We start from the raw sequence: 20,798 nt of genomic DNA on the forward strand, positions 1-20,798 counted from the left end.
AAGAAGCCATAACTCTCAATGAACCAGAGCCTCTGTCACTAGTACCTGCCGTGGCTGGATTTCCCAATAACAATTAAAATCTCTTCCCATTGACAGCTACCATTAACATTCCTGAACAACCTGGCAGGAGAGTAAATGGAGGTCAAGTGAGGGGAAAATGTGGGGGGAAACAGGAAGTAAGATTTGAGGGGTAAAAAGCATTGTGGCAGAAATAAATAAATGAAGGAAGAGTAATAGTGTGTTTACATCATGTTAAAAAACTGACGGTTTATTGTCAGAGAAAAAGTTGACTTTTAAAATACATTTTAACATTTTGGCTCGATTGAATTATCAAATGTCTCCAAGTCAGACAAATACACATAATGGTTAGGAGTCAATTAACTCTTGCATACTTTACAGTATATAGACCTTGCTAGACCACAAACTGGCCTCGACATTATGTGTATGTTCTACAGATCCTACACCAGGCAAGTTGAATAAGGAATGTTGATTGTTTGGTACGTGACTTAATAGGCCAGTTGATAGGAGGTCCAGCAGTAACCGGCTGTAAGAGGGAATTCTGCCTACCATAGTGGAGTCAAACATACATCGGTCATACATTGATTCTTCTCCACATTCATATACTGGGACAAGGACGTTAGTCTAGTCAATAGAGCTATAATTGTCGCTCTGCTTAACTGTGCATGTGAACGTATTGAGTGAGAAGAAAGGTGTGTAATGACCAGAAAGAAGATCAGAGAAAGGGATGGGGATAAGGAGGGCGGGGGCAGAGCAGCCAGGCAGGCAAGACACATGGATCTGGACCTGGTCTGTGTTCTCCACTCAGAGTGCAGAAGGACACAGTAAATCACTTACAAATAACACCACTTAAAGGTCTCCAGTGCTGTAGCTAAGGTCTTATGTCTATTTAGAGTGTTTGAGGGTATATGTCAGAGGACGTACAAAACTAATGAATGCTTTTGTTTACTCGTCCAGGCAATAAACAATTACCCCACCAGCATGAAATACAAAAATAAGAATGACTTTTTTGAGGGTGACTGATGGAGCAAAAAAATCTACTTGATAATGCATAGAATTCCAAAATGTAACATATGAGATATGAATAGAGAAGAGTATTCTAAAGATAGTTGCTTTGAGAACTCAAAGGTGGTAGGTTGATTCAGTAGAGCATAATGATCAAACTTTCCCTCATTGATCAAAGCTAACCCTAAGTAGTGTAACGCTGACTAAAGTTGTTTTAATTTAGATTTTTCTAATCATTTCTTTAATAAATCTTCACATGAAATATTTTATTCTTCTGATGTCTGCAGCTATGTTGTTATAAGAAAATGTCAAACTACAATAAACTGTAATTTACAGCGTCTTCTATACTCGTAAGTAGAAACAACATGGATGTCATTTAACTGAATGCTTAGTAAAAACTTAAAAGAACAAAATGAACAAGTGCAATCACGTGAGTCATAGTAACGACTACATTAGAGCTTGTGCACAGCGACATTTACAAGGCATAAATAAGAGACATTGAATCAACTCCTACTGCTCTGAAGATCACATTTTATTTCAATAAATGATTTAACTTTAAGAACCATGTGACTTTTATTAAATAAATTATCTTGCCAACATTTCAAACACTTTGAAATGCATTTAACTGCTTTTGAACACAGCTACACTGACTCAATCTTCAGTAGTTTAATGTAACAGACAACTGTTGCACAGTAGATATCAAATACTGAGTAAGAAGCATGCTAGCAGTAAGAAAGGTAATAATCTCAAGAGATTAACACATACTATTGCAATCAACTTCAGGGCAAAGATAACTAGAAACATCTAAACTGAAAAAACATTTAATATAATTTGAAGAAAATGTGAAAACTGTGTTAAAAAATTTCGGGTTGATAAGGAGGAAGTTAATTATCACATGATACATGATGTGATGCTCATCAAGAAGTTTTAGAAAGAGCATAGTTAAAGTTAAGTACATTACAAGTTTTTGAAAAACAATTTCAATTACTTTTTTCAACGATCAGATTCCCATTTTAATATCTTCTTAAAACAAATACTTTAAGGCAAAGGTTTTGTTCCAGCGCATTTGGAAGTGAAAGTATATCAACTATTGATAGCTTATTTAAAAGCACATAAATCACCCAAAGAGTCATCATGACTACATATGTAAGTTTTAGTGAATTGAAATCAAAGTATACTTTGATGAATTTTAGAAAAAGTATCATTGTATAAGATCCTATCATTGGTTTAAAAAAAAAAAAAAAATCAGGAGAAAGTAATTATAAAACAGTTACTTCATCATCCCTATTACATTCCATAGCTGTACAACAAAGTCTTGTATTACAGCTGACACCTGGCTGGTAACATTGTTAGAAGTGAGATCTAGTTGAATGAACTACCAATGGCCAGCTCCTTATCCATGCTCTTGTCTTATTTGCTGCATTTCTTTTCATCAAAATGTTTCAAATGTTGAATTCAATCCAGTTCCAATTCCACTTCCAATCTTTCTAAGCCACTGTGCTGCTTCAACTCGCATATATGGGAATTCATCATTACAGAGCTATAGATGTGTCTCTTTGATCTGACTGACTTTTGAAGACACATTTCAATATTTTCAAAAAACAAATATTGAACACAAAGAAGGGGGAATTACTCATCATATTTTGGGATTAAAGAAGTGACAAAGACTTTTAGAAGCCATGTCCCAGTGTCTTTTTGTCACTGGGACAGGTCAAAGTGATTTTTAATAGATGGAAATAAATATAATTTTAATGAAAGGCAACAGAAGACTCTGCAGTCTAAAGCTTGCTGAACAAAGTGTTTGTATCTCTGTCCCTATAACTGAGGATGCGTAACTGTGCTTATTGGATGGGTCAATCAGTGTTTCCAAACATGAGCAAACCCTGAAAAAGAGCCAAAAAAACCATGTATGTGTTACTATAAGCCCCCCTCTGTGTATGTATGTGTGAATAAGAGTGTGTAAGAATAAGTCAGTTATAAGGGAGAGTGTAACACTAGTGTGGGTTGTGTCACATTCCATTCTTGACTGAGCCTCATTGAACCCCCTCCACCCCTTGGGTCTGGTTCCTACAGGCTGATTCTGTTAATTAGTTTGCCTTTTTTCATTCTCTAAGAATTGTGAGAAATCTCTTTCAAAACCACCACCACCCTCCCAGAAAACCTTCCCCACAAACCCCAAACCACCATTAGCTTAATTAGCTTAATTAATTACATCTTAACAGAGTAATCCAGTAATACTCCCCACATAAACATCAAAAGAAACTTATAAATATTTAAGATCATAACCCTTCTTATCCCTAAGTTGCATTCTAAATCTTCTTTCACAGCTGCCCCTTTTTCATCCTAACCCCTACGACTTATCGTGCTCAGCAAAATAACGTTTAATATTTCCCTTTTTACTTCTATTGAAGAGTGCTGCCAGTGCTGTTGCAGTTTTAAAGCTTTGTCCACGGTGCAAACAGACTGATTTCGGCAAGAGAGCAGCCTGGGAAAATGTGTGTGGAGCGCAAGACAAGAGGGGAGTGGAGAAGCGTGGGGGGAATGGGAGAAGAGATGAGAAGCGGGCATGGTACGAGGGAGGAGGCAGGCTGCAGCAGCTGAGCTGTGAAGAAGCTAATGGGCTTTCATCCCCTTCCCACGCCCACCGCGTGTTTTCGGGGAGGCAGTCAAGCGACGGGACACATATTGGTGTGGCTACCGGCACAGAACTCGGGCCAACTTGACTCAATACTGCTTGGCAAGGTAAAATCAGCATCTGTCTGAACTCTGGGTCGCCTGTATGTCACTTAAGCAATGGCAGGAGTATGAATCAGTAACCAGCCTCTAATAATGTGAGGAGGTGGTGGTTGATCACACTAACAGCAATGGTGAGACATGAAAGGCAGAAGCATGGCTTGCAGGCAGACAGTGACACTGATAAACTCAGAGGTTAGATGAACAGAGAGGCACCACTAATTGATGTAAAAGCTCTGATGGAAAAAAATTGGAGGAGGATTGGGAGCAAAAGTCTCTCACACAGAGAAACTGCTAAACCACAGCTTGTTGCATCTGCCCATATGTATACAGTTTATCATGACAACAAAAAAATCTATATCATTGACCGGGGTATCAAGAAGTTTGTTATGATTTATTCTGCAGATGATAATTCTGGCCTTTTAGAAGCTAACTTGGTCAAGCAAAAATCTTGGCTGAGTCCTAACAACAGAGGCCAAGGTTCAATTCTATTCATGTCTCTGATGTATAACTTCCAGTCTCACTTTTCTATTTCCTTTCTCCACCTCCCCCTTCTCTCTGCTGTGTGTCACTAAAACAAATAAACAAAAACAACACTTAAAAGTAATAAATAAAAGTGATATCTTTAGGCAGTCAAAACTTAAAAAACTTAAACTTAAAAAATACTTGACTGCAAATGACTGTTTATTGTAGTGAATTATAATGCTAAAATAATACTTTTATCTGTTTATTTAAAAACCTTTGGCACAGTGCAAAACAAAGAATGGACTAATTGAACTAAATCTGTCTAAATGCATGTAAATGTGTATGCCTTTAGAGAATGTATGGGCCCTTTACAGGCAGTCTGGACATTATCCCCTCTAATTTGTGAGAAGAGTAAACCCGACCCCTACATTAAGTGATCTGAGGAGGCCAATTGTTTTGATTGGGCTGTGTGATGTTTGATCCGACTTTGTGGAATGTGTGACCTTTGATCCAGTGACAACATTCAATTAGATAAGGTTAACTAAATTGACCTCTTCCAGTCTTGCCATTAAGCCTCCAACTGAAAACGAGTAAACAGCTTGAATGCTATACAGTAAACCAGGGATAACTAACAATCAACGTGTGTGGGGTCTTCTCAGGGAAGACATGACGTTGTTAAAAAAAAGCGGAGGATGAAGCAACAGAGTCTGTTATACAACACTATAATGAGAACATTTACCTTTATGCTACGTGTAGTCCAACAGAATGATAATATCAAGAGATTTCTGCAAGTGTGAAAGCCCTATCAGAAAAGAATACAATACAAAAGAAATTCTGGCAGACATTATGACTCAAATGATCTGCCATTAATTGTCCCCATACATCTTATATTTGAGAAAAGGGACTTTAATGTTGTTCAGATAGGTCAATGTTAACAGAAAACTTTAAACTCAAAACCTGAAACATAACATCAACTGGAGGGAAACCTACAACATGTAAATCCCAATAGAAATGTGTTGCTTCAGTGTTAGGAATGGAGTTCAAATTGAATGTGATAAAAGGGCCTATAATAGCCTTTAAAGGCAGTCATTAGGTCTTTACAGAGATTATCTTAATGAAACTGATGAGTTAATTTCGTCTACACTTTCACACGGTCAAAAAGTCTTATAACTTCTCTCTTTTCCTCTGAGGATAACTTTTAGAAGTGAAACAGCAGTCACCCAGAATGACCTCTCTTAACACTCAAAGGCAATATCTTCATGTCCATCTGACTCATGAACATATGACCGTAATGCCTCAAAGTGACAGCTAACACCAGAAAGCCTATATTTGACCACTGTGGTCCTCTAAGCCGCAATTACTCCTCGGTTTCTGCCACTTCAGCCCCGTCCACAAAGGAGCAGTCCTGAGGAACCCTTTATTCTAATGCTACCAGCTATACATATTCCACAGATTATTTCTCTATATAACAGTGCACAACACTTTCAATTAAGGTCACAATATTCACACATTTACTAGTTATTTATTAGCATGCTAGTTAGTATAACACTGGCTGCTTATGTGTCATTATGTGCTAATTAGTACCTTATTACATATGCCCATGTAAATAATAGGCTATAAACTAAGAGTTCACCCTCAAAACCTCCTAATTACTGTCTTGATAGTGAGTTCATGATTTTAATATGATTTGCTTACCTGTAAATGGCCATACCAAGCAAAGCATATTAAGTTCAAGATTCATGTTCATCAACTTCCTAACTCACTTTCAATAACTGGAAGGGTATTGAGTGGAAATGATGTCCAATTAGTAATAGATTATGTTCATATAAAGTATGGTGTACAATTTCTCTTTTTATTCTGCAATACATCCATGAACCCAAACCTTCATCCATATTATAGATTATTATATATTATTAGGTTGGTAGCATCTATAAACTTAACAATTCTTAGGAAAGATGTAAATTGGACAAAGCCGAATTGCAGCATGGTAGCTGTGATATCATGTAAGGGGGGAGGCCAGCCTGAACAGCAGCTTTAGGCTCAGTCACACTCCAACCCAACACCGGCTCAGTCCTTATCCCCTTGCACCCAATCTGTGACTCCTGCCCCTCAGCCTAACACTCCAACCAGGCTTTAAGCACTGTGAGAGTGGCCTAAGTAGTCCAACACTTCACAGATGAACAGCTCCAGTAATGGGCCATGATTGACCTCAATAGCCAGGTCCGAGTGTGATCCCTTGTGTCTAATCTCCACATTACTTGCTCTGCTTCACACACTCTGCCTGACAAGACATGATGAAAGCGGCTGCCTTGAAGATTAAACAGATTGTTGAGGAAGTTAAACTGGGCTTAAATAAATAAACAAAACAAGCCACCTCAGGTCTACTTCCCCCGATTTTCAGATCATATGTGTATCTGAAAGATAAAGGCTCTTATATTTGTAAATGTAAAATTTATAAAGGTTGCTGTACATACATGAATTATAGCTGCATATTCTGAAAATTTGTATAATGTGGAGGTAGAAGTAGAGATACTTTCAGACACCATATTTCACCTGAATCTGTTTGGAAGATCATTGACAATATTCAAGATATTATTTCTTTGTTGTTTTTCAGACAGTTTCTATTAATGTATTCCTATCTATCCTATCTATTTATGTATTGCATGTATGTATGTATTCCTATTAATCTATTTATGTATTGTCTCTATTAATGTATTGTTGGTACCATTTTGTATGTCTTTCAGCCAAATTAAGTTTCAGCCAGCAGCTCAAAGTCATCAAGCGGCTGCCTTTGAAAAAGCCAGAGTGTTGATTTAACACTCTATGGTGTGAGTGAACACTTGCAAAAGAGCATGATGGATGGACATATGAAAGTAGGACAGGCCTATGAAAGAATGTAATGGAGAAGGCTACTGAGGGAGATCCTAAATTCACCCCCCTCTTTAGCGTCAGTGCAGCGCATTCAAAGGCAAGTCTCAAAAAGTAGGTAAACAGAGCAAGTGTGGTGTCTTAGGGTGTGCATTCCTGTGTATATGCAGTACTACTCAGTGTGTGCTGCATGCATTTGTGATTGTTTTTTAACGGCTTGGATCAAAGTCAAGTGGTCTCATTAGTCTTTGAGTCTTCAGACTCAAGGTGCTGTCAGATTCCAACTGTTTCTGGCTAATGGGTATCTAGACAGACATACGGACAGAAAGACTGATCTGTGTGTGAGCACTGAAATAATCAATCTGGCAGTCTATGATTGGGACCCTATTGATATGCTCCTGTAACAAATGAATATTAACTATAATGCAGTATAAAAAGGAATTAAGTGTTGAGGAGTGGAGCTAATTTTGAGCTTGTAACTCTCAAAAGATTTCCTTCCTCAAATAATTCTGAAATAAAAACAGTAATTGATAAGAAAACTACTTTCATATATCTTAAAGAACAACATATGGTAAGTATTAACACTCCTGGGAAATTATCCAAGGATTAATTCAATGTAGCTTTCATTATCCCCTGCGTTATTTTTAGATTAAGATTAAAGATCACTTTGTTCGCCTATTCCCAGCTTGCATGGTATGGTAAAGAGATCAAAACTGGAAGGCTTTATAGGGAACATCTTTAACATTTGCTCTGTTCTCAGTGTGCCTGATTAAATGTAACATTTTGAGATCCCATAGTTCTGAGAAAAACATAAATCATTGTCTCACAGCTGCTGGCGTGCCTGGGGAAAACACATGCTATTCTTCACTCTCATGCTTTTTTTTTTTGTCTCGATGATCATAAAGCCTACCCTGCCTGTTGGCCCCTCCTCCTCTGCTGCGAGTCAGGATGGTGGAGGGTTAGGTTGGGGGGGAGGGGGGAGGGGGGCTCTGTGGTTCGGCATAAACCCTGGCTCCTCCTCACTCAGCCTTTCTCCTTCACACAAGGCCCCCTATGTAATGCATAAACAGTGACGGCCTAAAACCTGAGAATTAATCAAATCAAGCTAGCATCTGATAAGCATTGCTTATCTATGTTCAGGAGACAACTCAAGGTCATTCTACATGGACAATTCAACATTCTGGTCACAATCTACTTTAATGTAATTAACAAATAATTTATATATCCAATACCGGTCACAAATCGTTCTTGTTGTGTGAGGAAAAAAATCTGGCTCTCACTTGACCTATTAATTTCCAAACTGTACCCTTGTGATCCAACGTACCAACCTGAATTGCTGTCAGATTTAACTTAATACTATAGAAACTATAACAACACTGTGATCTAAAAGTGTATCTCTCATATATTATGTTCCAACCTTAACTTTCTTGTGTGTTTTTTTTTGTTTTTTTTAAACAGCATTTCTGTATCATAACACCCAAACATGATTCATGTATGGTTATTGCAGGAAAAATAATACTTGGCTATAACAGTACATTAAACTGCCAAAAAGTCTTATCAATGTTGGGTCCATATGAAATAACTGCTCAATTAGTCACAAATAAATCCTCTGAGAACATCATGTTGTAACACAAAGAGTTAATGGCAAGATATGAAATTTCTATACAGCTTTAGATCTATAACAGGACATTTCAAACAAGAACTGCTAAGTACTTCTGCGTTAAAACCCCTGCCTTTAATTGTGTTTAATTTATTAGAATGTTCCAACCTCAACTCTGTTAAATGAAAACACATAAGTCTGGATCTGCAGAAGTTCTACAAGCATGGGTACTCCCTCTAACCACCACCCCAAGCCAGTTCCAAGCAAAGTGGAATTTCTTTTTAATTCACTGGTAAACAATTAGACAGAAACCAGATGTCACTGGCCATATTAAAAGGAACTTATCTCCTTGGTGAATTAACTTTGCATGAAAGATTGAGACACTTCTAAAACATGTTTCAAAAATGCCATCAAAATGTTGGACTGTGAAGAATTACTTATTATAACAGATTGTTACTTTGTTGGAAAACAACACTCCCAAATGTGCTCTTGGGTTTACCATTAACCCCTTGACGCCTGAATTTGTTTCCAAGAATTAAAACATTTTTTTCCGTGTTTCTGCTTTCAAGTAGATGCTAAATTAAGTTGAGAACGTTTATTTGAAAATAGCACATAAATAGATATTACATAAAAATAGTACATGCATAGCACATCTAACGGATGTTGTTCTGTCTCCGACTGGTCCTATGACAATCTAATGCTTGCAAAAAAGTTCCTAGGTATGTATTTAAGGTGCATCAACCGGCAGTGGAGGAATACGGACGATATTTTGGCTGCATTTGGAGCGGAAGCGGTTTGATGCAAATTTGCGACAATAGGCATCAAGGGGTTTTTAAACATTTTCAGGCAGATATCTGTGTTATACAAATGGGCCAAGCCAGAAATTTTTCAGACTTTTTCGATTAGAAATTAGAATAGAATGTGGCTGTATATTAGACAAAATACATAAAATGTACCTCAATGATCTTAGAGGTCAGGGCCTGACTGAGTTCAAGCAAATAGCTTCCTAGATAAATTCAGGGATACATAACAAAACTGCTGGCAATTTCCAGATGCTGTCACATCCTCTTAGAAATGAGATGACACAGAGACCATATTGACATGATGCGAGGGGAAAAAAACTTGGGGCAAGGCTTCTCTCAACTTCAGTCAATAACATACAATAAAGTGAAAGCAGCAATGCATGCGAGTACATATCCAAAGACTTTCGCCCATATAGAAGAGCATAATGTAGATAACTTGAAATAACAATGATGCTCTCCTTAATGGGCGGATGTATCCATCATAAATGTGCTCTGCATTTAATCCCTACAAAAACCAGAAGCAACTAATAACATGAAACATAGAAAATAAAAGATGATTGTGACTCATTATATCTTAATGTTTTCAGTATGACAAGGGTGTAGGGAATTGGCTTTTCTCTTACTCTCCAAGCCAAGTCCTATGCTCTATGTATAATGACCATTCTTGGAGAATTTGCTAAATGGAATCAACAGAGCCATATGGGAGCAATAAAATATGTTTGATGCACAGGCCAAGATGTCCAACAATTCCAAAATGTCAAGATCACACAATGTTGAGCCTCTGAGATGGTCCCATGGGAGCAAAGGGTGCCGCTCATTTAGAGTAGTGCAACTCTACCTTTCATCTTCAGTTGAATGAGGCACTGCATCCATCATTCCATTAACACTGCCCTAACAGGCTCACAGTCACCCTCTGGATGACAGCGGGGACATGGGACATGTGGCTGACCATAAGCTTTGATGTAAACCTGACCACCATGTACAAAACACAGACCCACAAATGGATACCTTCAAAACCCTGTGCTTTTCCCTTAGCAAAATACTTGACAAAAGACACACACATGCACAGAAAGGAGAAAGTTACAGTCTGTTAAAACTGTTTGTGTCAAGTCATCCTGCTGTCTTCAGCGCTAAATGAATTGACAGTTATACAACTGATAAAAGACCTACGATCTGCCGGAAATAATTTGTTTTGAGACCTTTAAGACAAAAAGGAGCACATGAATAATGGAATAGAAAGGAGACATGAAACTAGAATAATAGCTGTGACATTAAATGAAAGGGAATTAAGAAGTGCTGCAAACAAGAGAGTTAAATAAAGCAAAAAAAAGAATCTAAGAACAGTAAAAATTGGCAATGATGAGAGGTTGCATGCAGGCCTCCACTGCTTCACATCTGCTGGATATATCAAGTGCTTCTGGAAATCGACCCTCACCACCCTTTTACCTTCATCGTCTGAAAGCTTTCCCATTCCCTTTGCCTCCTTTTGGTTTTCTGGTTTATGTTTGGATCAAGTTTTGCTAATAACAAAAATAAACTGTCCTTGTGAGCCATTTCTTTACAGAAATAATAGGCTCCCTGTATCAATGTTATAGACTAAGGCTGTGCACTGAATGAAATGAACCAGAGATGCTCAAAATATCATCAGTGGCGCTCTGAAGGATGGAACAACCCCTCGTCAGAAATATAATGTTTCATTTCAAATCTACTTTTATGCAGGGTGCTCTGTTCAGTGGTTACAGGAGAGGAATTTACTAGGTGACATCAAACAACCTCCCAAATGTCTCTGAACAATACTTATCTTCTTGCCTCACGAAAGCACCTGAAGCCAGCTCGAGCTTCATCGCATTGCTGACATGTTTAAGGCCCGGGGGCCTGATATGACTCAGGAGCCTGGTTGGGATTATTAGATAAGCAAAGACCTTACAATAAAACTCTGCAGCATGTGTTAAAAATGATGTACAGTTGTGACTCTTAAGAATCTTTGAAAGATTTCAATCCTCCCTAGGAGAGGAGAGGAGAGGAGAGGAGAGGAGAGGAGAGGAGAGGAGAGGAGAGGAGAGGAGAGGAGAGGAGAGGAGAGGAGAGGAGAGGGAGTTGATACCTGAGTTTCTGCAGTCATCTCCTTGCTGTGGTATCTGAACAGAAAAAGCCAGCAGGTCAGGGGCAAGCAAAGATTCAGGCTTGCGAATCTCATTAAGCCAGCGGCTCATGTAGAGTTCTTTGGTGTCGGATGGGCCCTGAATCAGAGGAACCAGCTTCTCCTTAACCCCCTGTCCTGAACCTAAGAAACAAGAGTATTTAAATTCTGAATTAAATCCACATTTGAAATAAAAAAAATCATGTCATATGTATTGTAAGTGTTTTTTAGAGGGCTCTTGGTTTATACATACATTCTTTCCAAATTGCATTATTGACTTACATTTTTCAGAAAGAAATAATTGCTGTTTAATTCGACACCAAACACATTAAATACAATTTGTGCGTTTATATTTCAATAATTGTTTTGAGATCTGCCTCAATCATTTGCATTTTGACCTTTGTGATTTCTGCGCCATGAAACTGGCTCATTTCATATCCTTGCCTTCAAGAACCTAATTACAAAGCCTCAGAAAAGAACAACTTTTCATTCACATAGTTAGAAAGAAAACATAATACAGATGGACTGAAGAAAGACAGAGGAAAAGATAGTGTAGAATTTGTAAAGCTATAAGTTAAGGAGAGCTAAAGAAGAGTCTAGTCAGTCTCATTCTCTTGTTTCTACACAGCCAATAAAGTTTTAACAGGGCACAGCTGCACACACCTGGGATCCTGGCACACACTTTTATAGCTCCCACGGTTCCCGAGGCGCATTTCACTGTTGCACGGCTGCAAAACTTTAGCTCCATGTTTTGGACCGAGCCCTCGAGAGTCGGTGACAGGCCTGGAGACTTCACACCTAATAAAAAAAAAAAGTGAAAATGAAGTGCAGCACAGGTTAAAAACTGCTGCTGTTGCTTAGTTAAACCCTCGATAGGCCTTTAATTGTTCTTGACCTATTTTGTTCCTTCTGTATCTCCCCGAAAGTTTTTAGGAATCCAGGTGCTACGATCACAGCTTCCTCTGACATCTATTGAAGTGCGTAATTCAACCCACTATTTACACAATAAACCTGTTGCTGTGTTTATAACATGTTATTTTTCTTTAATAAGTAAGCTGTCGCTCATAAATGTCAGTTCAAACATGTTTGAAAATTCTTATTAAATATAAAGTTTTGTTAAAACACAGTTACCCATTTCAATAAAGCTCAACTCAAACTAATTTATCGTACAAGTCAAATTCCTCATACTTGTAAATCTATTGCAGTAATAAGTGATTGTGATAGACCTTTATTCATGGTTGATTCCTTCAAGTGTCATGTGTTGGTTTTAAAAACAGAACAGAGGAGAAACAATTACATTCAAATCAAAAATTCTTTTCTTGATCTGAGTTTAGTCAGGATCTTATTAGCTAACTGAATTACTAAACAAATGTGCATACAGATCGATTCATACTATCTGAACACACACAGACATTTGGGTTATTTGAGCGACATGAAAAACCAAAGATCTTGTAGAGACTGACATGCAGTAGGCACTGCATAAAGGGAGACTACATGCACACAATATAGATTACAAAAAGATGTCATTTGATGATACTATTATATGTTTTTAAAAAACAGGCCAGTGCAAATAATGGATATCCAGATCCTGTGAAATAATGAGATATTATTAAAACCAGAGAATCAGAATCATGACAAGGTCCGTTCCCTGTGCTCGATGCAGTCTAAATAAACGGTGCTGAGAGTATCACTATTACATATTTCCCTTTGGCCACGTAGATGTCCTAGAGGGCATGGTGCACCTGCTGGGGTGGTGGTTGTTGCTTTTGGGGGGGGGGGGGGGGACGACAATGCTTTGCCCAGCTGTTAAGACTATAAAAGTTTTGTACACAGGAAGAGGAAACACACAAGGCCTGGTAGTTCCACTTAACAGTGTCATTCAGTTTGGTTGGGAAGTAACTGCATTAGTTTTGTGTTTTTAAACCATACATGTGTGTTTCTGTGTGTGACCGAGTCACTTCAGTTTCTGAATGTGTGTGGTGTCTTTCTTCAAGTAATGGCAGGTGCAAGAAGTGTGTAAACACACAGCTACAGGGCAGAGGCCACCACACTCGATCAAACAGCGGAGGGGGAAACCACAGGCAGATGGATTTGCCATCCTTAGTGTTAGTGGCGAGATTAGAAAAAGGAGGGAGAAATGGACGGAAAGTAGAGAAATACTGAAGTGAAAAAGTATAATGAAAGCCCTCACTGACAGGGCAATAATGGATTTGGGGGTTATTTTTACATTTCTGTCTACCTTGATGGTTCATATGCATGTGTTTCCAGATGTGTGCGTGCATGCGTGCCTCTGTGTGTGTGTGTGTGTGTGTGTGTGTGTGTGTGTGTGTGTGTGTGTGTGTGTGTGTGTGTGTGTGTGTGTGTGTGTGTGTGTGTGTGTGTGTGTGTGTGTGTGTGTTAGGACATCTGCAGACTTGAAAGTCATGTTTTACACATTCCATCATGTCCTGCTCTCACAGCTTTGAGGCATGTTCTGGGAAAGTTATTTACTATGCTAATCAAAGCGTATTTTTTTATATCAGCATTTAAAATTCAAATGAATGGGAAGGGAAGAAGAATCACTGTCTCTACTTCTGCAAGCCATCTTGTTCTTGATTGATGTATAATAGACACAAAGACAATAATGTGGCATGGAAAAAAGGGGATAATAATTTAGACTTGGAGCTACATCAGAAGTTCTTAAAGTAATGACAGAAGAGTTACAGTATACTACGTTTAAGGTAACCGGTCCCTCGTACATATATAAGCATTTGGATTAAGTTTTAGATGGGATTAGGTTTTACTTAAAAGAGGATATACATCATCATAGCCAATCATAGGCAGGTAGACATTAAAAGGAGAAAGAAGCCTGCATTACAAAAAGCTCCAATTCTGGAATAACTGGCCCTCAACAGTCATGGGGCAGACAATAAAGAGGTAGGAAATAGAAAAGTTGACTTAAAGCAACCAGCTGAGCCAATAAGTGGTGATACAGACACAAAAGCTGTCTCTCCTAAATTAAAGGTGGCCGACGTTGAGGCACTAAGTAAGAGCAGCAGGTCTGTTGGCACTTTGCCAATACTGTCACACAGGGAAAACATAGACACATGCTGAAAGTGTGGGACAGGAACAGAGACACAGTGAACCAGTAATGGTTTGTCCTGCAGTCAGACCTGAAAAGAGAGCAGCTTTAGCAGGGGGCCAACAGCTTCTGTGAGAAAGACCCATCACTTTTCTAAAAACCTTGTCTTTTATACTGCCAGGGAAAGCTTCAGAGATGTTAAAACATACTAACTCATGGATGGTGATCTTATATGGTTGTAATAATGAAAAATACTTGGACACATGTATGTACGTATGTATGTACATACATACGTACATACATACATACGTCCAAGTATTTTTCATTTTATATATATATATATATATATATATATAGATATATAGATATATAGATATATAGGAGGAGGAGCAAAAATATAAATAGGAGGGCGGACCACTATAGTCTATGGGTGGGAAATAATGGTATAGTTTTGTTTTACAATCTGAAAATACAATCTGAAGGTATTCCTTTTGTAATATATCAGTGATAAATAATACTTCTTTATTTATGTAATTTATGAAGCACAAAAAAACAGAGATATTCAACTGGGGAAAAAAGGAATCCCTGCAGTGCCACCACAGCTTACCACTGTCCACACACTGCTGCCATTTAAAGGAAAACTTCTGTTGTACACAACAAACGTGCTTCTCTCTATGTGGTAGCTCAGCTAAGCTGCTTCCAGCAAACTGAGAGGGGTCTGGAGTGGTGGAGTTTGCAAGGGGTGGACTATTAAGGCCTTGATATAAAGACACTGATGGGGTTTAAGTGCTGATGGTAGCAGAGTGTGGGGGTCTAATTTCCATGATTACGATTCTCTCCAGGTGCTGCCTGTCTTTCCTTCTGACTAAAGTAGTGACACATGGTCTCCGCACATTAAAAAACTTGGTTCTCTCTGCCACTGAATTACCACAATTAATGAGAGTTCATGAGGAAGCAATTTGGCCAACACTAATGGACCAAGGCAGAAGGGTTTGGAAGACCATGAAAGTGTTGGAGTGTGTGGGTGTCTGTGGGAGGTGGACAAGATGCAGGGTAAACTTAAGTACAAAAAAGTAATACAAGAAGTAACACAGATGAGAGAGGGTATTGGAAAATAGTAAAGAATGACAGAAAAACTAAACATGCTTTGACACAAAGGCGGTGTTTCCCGCACAAAGACTATTCATGGATGACATGCATGAAAATTGGCAAATACAATCAATGAACTAGTGGCTAAGAAAGCGAGACATTTACTGTTAGGTCTTGCAATGATTGAGAGACAACTCTCATTTTTAAATGACTCTTCTCATGCGTCATCTTTGGTGCAGCTGGATTCTGTTGATCAGAGTTTTGCTCTGTAGTTAATTAAAAAAAAAAAAAAAGCCTCAATACACGAGTCTAACCTGCTGTGATCACAGAATTGCAAGTTGACTTTTTATTTTTTTTCAAACCAGAGTTGAATTGTTTGGAGTAACTTTATAAAAAGCTCTGCTTCTGAAGACAGTCACAGGCTCATAGGGTGGGCAGGAGGGAGGGGAGAGGTGCAGGTTAGTGATTGTGTGTGCATAGGTGCACGTGTTTGTGTGTTTGTGAGAGAACTGCAGGGAAGCAAACTATGTGAATAAAAGTCCTTCGTAACATAAATAGTGCAATTTGTTTAAAATTGTATTTTACAGTATTTTCAATAACCCCCTGGCCACCACCCAGGTACAGTGTGCCATCATTCTCTGGGATTCACTAAAAGGATTTTCAGTGCAGTGCAACTGCCACTAGTTAAATGCGCTATGTGCAAATGTATATTGATATTTGAACACCTATAGTATATAGTCAGTCCTCCTCATTGCGTCTTCCAACTCAGTATCTCAATCAAGAGCCTACTGTGCTTTGACTATTTTGGTTGTCATACAAAAACAGCAACATTCTGGCTTAAAAGAAGCATGCAAATAGAAAACCACTGAGGTTCTTCCTCAAAGTGATACAAAAAACCTAAAGACAATGACTAATGCCGCTAAACCAGCCCTTCAGTCGCGAAATGTAACTCAGTCTAGATTATTGCCTTTTGTTATTTTCTCAAGAGCCTGGTATATAAAGCCTGTGCTCTGTTTCTCAAGCTTTCCATCCCCTGTCTTCTCTTCCTTTATGGGACAGAATTAAAAAGAAACCAAGCAGAGAGGTTTTTTTTTTACATCAATAATCCACTGAGATCAATATTTATGTCTCAGCTTTGAAGAGGCTGACTGTGTCTGTGTGTGGTGGTAGCCAAAGCGTAACTGGGGTTTTGGTGCTGCCGAGGCACTTCAATTGGAGTTGCAGGGAAAATTTATGGCCTTATGACGTGGCCTTATGTGCTCACTTGTCACTGCCCTTAGATGGGATGGTTGGCTCTCAGTAGGGAGCCAGTTCTGCAGACACAACAGATGACATAAATACAAACAGATTTATTTGGGCCTGTTATTGATTCAGGGCTTAGAAACATTTCAAAGAACTTTGCTGTGGCAACTTTGAATCCTGTTCAGTGAACTTTGATGAATATTTCTGTTTGTTTGTGTGTACATTACATTTTTAAACATGTTCGGCATATTAAAGGGGACATATTATGAAAAAATCCACTTTGACAGTGTTTTTGAACATTCATTTGGGTAACCTGAGTGTCTATTGACTCCCAAAATTTGAAATAAATGCTCCCGGTCATATGTTTGTGGTCTGCCAACACAAAAAAAATGCTCCGTTTCAAGTTTTCAAGAATTGTGGTAAATAAATACCATTGAGCAAATTTTCATTTTTGTGCAGGTCCGCCATTTCTATTCTCGCTACAGATTAGTGATGTCGACCAGGCAAACACAAAGGGAGGCTCATTGCATTTAAAGTAACATGCACACCTAAGGAAGTGTTCAGAGACATGGTTTATACAGGGTCACGAACATCATCTGGTGCTTGATATATGTAAGTTGTATTTTTACCAAAGTTTTTACCAGCACTGATGTTTCAATGAAAAGACGGGACTGTTTGAAAAGGTGAAAAGGGGGGATAGTATGTCCTCTTTTAATATGTTGGAAACTCCTTAAATCCATCCCTTTACACAGCTATATTTACTAGATTTAAAGGGATTTTATTCTTCACATTACTGAGCTTTAGAAGAAGGGTTACATTTGCATTGGACCAGTCTCCTCTGTAATGTCTTTAATATTTCAGAGATACTCCTTATTTCTAGTGTTTTCCGTGATGAATAACGTACTTTACACGTCTTGACTTGTCTTCCTATGTCTGCTTGACACATGATTTATTGATTGTCTTTACCTTGGTAACACTTCATAAAGAAAAGTTTAGGAGGTTTTCATATATCAAAATTAAGTATAGTCTTCTTGGGGTTAGAAGTACTCAGTCATATTCTAAAAACAAGTTCCAAAAGATCTGCTCCCTTAGAAACTACCAACAACCAAACGTTTTTTCTTCTTTCTACTTTGCATCAGAGAGAAAACATAAAAACTTTGATGTGAAACTCATGCTTCAAGGGCTTTAAGCAGATCATCCATGTCTTCACTCATGCCAGCGATGTCATTGTGTTTACCATGACAGAGAGGCAGGCTACCATTCAAACAAAGAGAAGAGAAACCCCTTGGCACAATATCAGTTGGGCCAATGAGTGCAGCATAACAATAAAATGACAAAATGACACGCCTGATGTCCCCTAATGACTTTCTAAAATGATCAGCCACAAGGGCTTATCTGTATGTGCACACAGTTGTATGGTGAAGGTCTGAAGTCATGTTGTTTGATGAGAAGCAAACCTCAGGCACTTTATGTTTCTCAGGACGTTAAACATAAATATGCTTTCTGATACGATGTCCAGTTTGAGAGAAACACAAAAAACTTCTACTTGGTATCCACTCCTCTGGCATCTCCCATTTACTGTGAGAAAAAGTCATTGAACAAAAAAGAGCAGAACACTCTAGGAAGACAAAAGAAAGGGGGGAAGCTTGAGTCTGGACTGACTTAAAACATCATCACAATCTGCCAGGAATGGAGTGAGGGCCCGTCTGTAGCTCATTGAAGTTTTCAATGACAAGCTCCGTCTCAAGTTCCTACCAAGATTTATTTATCGGTTCTCAGATGCTGACACAACGTGTTTTTAATGTCAGAAATAAGGTTGAGTATGGATGAAAGGGCCCTTTTTTCTTTTCCCTCCTGCTTTCTTCATGACCTGATGTCAATCCGTGAAGCAGACAAGAAGACAGCAATTTCTTTCAAACCAATCTTAGTGTCTTAAAAAAACTATGGATACTTTGAGCAGAGGGGAAGCCAGTGCAGATATCTCATCATTTTTGTGAAGCTTCCCTAGACTTCCCAAAAACATATGGATTAGTCAGCCAGTGGTAAAGAAGTAGCCAGCAAATAGGGTCTGGGGTCTTGCACCCCATGGAAGAATCCTGGATGTAAAAGGACAAATGTGGTTGTTTCTGGCATGCCACAACACTGATATTTATTTGAGTGAGTTCCATATCCCTTCTGAACAGTTAATGTAAAATTGCACTTCTTGTGGCCAATCAGTGAAAAGCCTTTTTGTTCAATGTAGTGTTCAGTACAGTGCTTTGTCTGGTGCCTAATTGTCTCTGAACAGAATAAAGGCTGCAAATACCTGTCCAGTTATGTATCTACACACAGAGGTGAAAATGTATTTCAAATAAGACAAGGCAACATGATGAAGTGACAACAGCCACAACTTGTATGTACATCAAGGGTAGAAAAAAACAATATTAACATAGAGTAAAATTTTCAACTAAAGATAAAGTCATTTATTAGTTCTGTTGTTGAACGTTGTGAAATTGTCTCCACAAATGGAAAATGACAGCAGGATAACAAAAGGAGATGTTTGAGGGATGTAATCTATATAGAGAACACACTACCGATGCTATACAGCCTGTGAAACCCTCTGCCAATCCTCCCAGTTATATCAATATTAAAAATGGTTACCATGACAACCATGTTCACATGACAACTTTACACCTACATAGGCTTGAGTGGGTGAAATATTTAAGTTATAACTTATTCTTAATTGGCACTATCTAAGCTGCTAAGAAAAAGACCTTAAATGTTAGCAGCGTGTTTAGTCTGTCACAAAATTAGAACTTCAGTTTAAGTTAGGCTACCTTCAAATTTAGGCAAAGCTAGTGCAACCCACTACTGGCTTCCGATATCTCCACTATCAATTGGGATGCCAGATCATAAATAGTCATGTCATTCCATCTTCCTCAAAGATTGAAGGATAGTGAAAAGTAGTCTCCATGAGCTCAGCCTAGGAGGGTAAACTTCTCTGGCTTGTCATGACGATTAGTTGATGGAATAATAGTTGTGAAAAAAAAAGGCCATTCCTGCCCAAATCCGTGCAGGAATAGAAGAAACACAATCAAGGAAAGAAAAATGGAAAAAGACAAGTATGATCTGGAATCATAACAAAAAAAGCATAGAATACCGGGGATTAGCGAAGAGAGGCGACACATTTTCCCCTCCAATAACACAGAACTATTACCAAAAGCCAGGCCACAGCGTCACGGGGGGATTCACATCAGGCCTATGCTCCTGACGGCAGTAAGATCACAGGGATCTTAGCTGCTGGCCTTGACAAAAGCATCTTTTTACATGCAGTGCAAATATGCAGTGAAGTGTTGTGGACAGGGTCTTTGAACAAGATTGTCTTTTTTTGTGTGTGGAAATATCACTGTGAAGGGAAGTAGAAAGAAGTCCCCCTGGTGTAACCTTGAATAGTCTTGAGTCTTTCTTTTCTGATCTTTTCCCACAATCCCATTCTGCTGACAAATGTGCCGGGGAAATTTAAATAAAAAAGACTTGTTTTAATAATGATAGCATTATAAGCAATACTATAAGTCCTGGGCTATTGTTATCATCCTTCTTTGGGTCTCTATTTGGTCAGAACATGGGCTTGCTGAATCCAAACAATTGTGCCGTCCTTTGCCTAAAATAAGATCATATGTTGTGAGGTCAGGAGCACATATTAAATCTGCTAAAAAAGGATGTGGGCAGGCATCCATGCTTATGCATGTCTCTTTGTGTGTATGTGTGCGTATGTGTGTGTGTGTGTGTCCTGAC

At 38.5% G+C, this 20,798-nt stretch overlaps 1 protein-coding gene across 5 annotated transcripts in view; it reads right to left on the reverse strand.

Moving 5' to 3' along the window:
* The window catches only part of vps13b (vacuolar protein sorting 13 homolog B), a 265,939-nt gene that overhangs the window by 185,250 nt on the left and 59,891 nt on the right, over window positions 1–20,798 (reverse strand). For all 5 annotated transcript variants that reach the window (XM_079344752.1, XM_079344753.1, XM_079344751.1 and 2 more), the window contains 2 exons: window positions 12,296–12,430; window positions 11,597–11,776 (listed from right to left, as the gene is read on the reverse strand). In XM_079344752.1, the coding sequence (XP_079200878.1) occupies window positions 11,597–11,776; window positions 12,296–12,430 (315 nt within the window). The remainder of the gene's footprint in view (window positions 1–11,596; window positions 11,777–12,295; window positions 12,431–20,798) is intronic.

The sequence above is a fragment of the Symphodus melops genome, assembly GCF_947650265.1.
Source record: "Symphodus melops genome assembly, chromosome: 5".
In the NCBI taxonomy this organism is placed as follows: domain Eukaryota; kingdom Metazoa; phylum Chordata; class Actinopteri; order Labriformes; family Labridae; genus Symphodus; species Symphodus melops.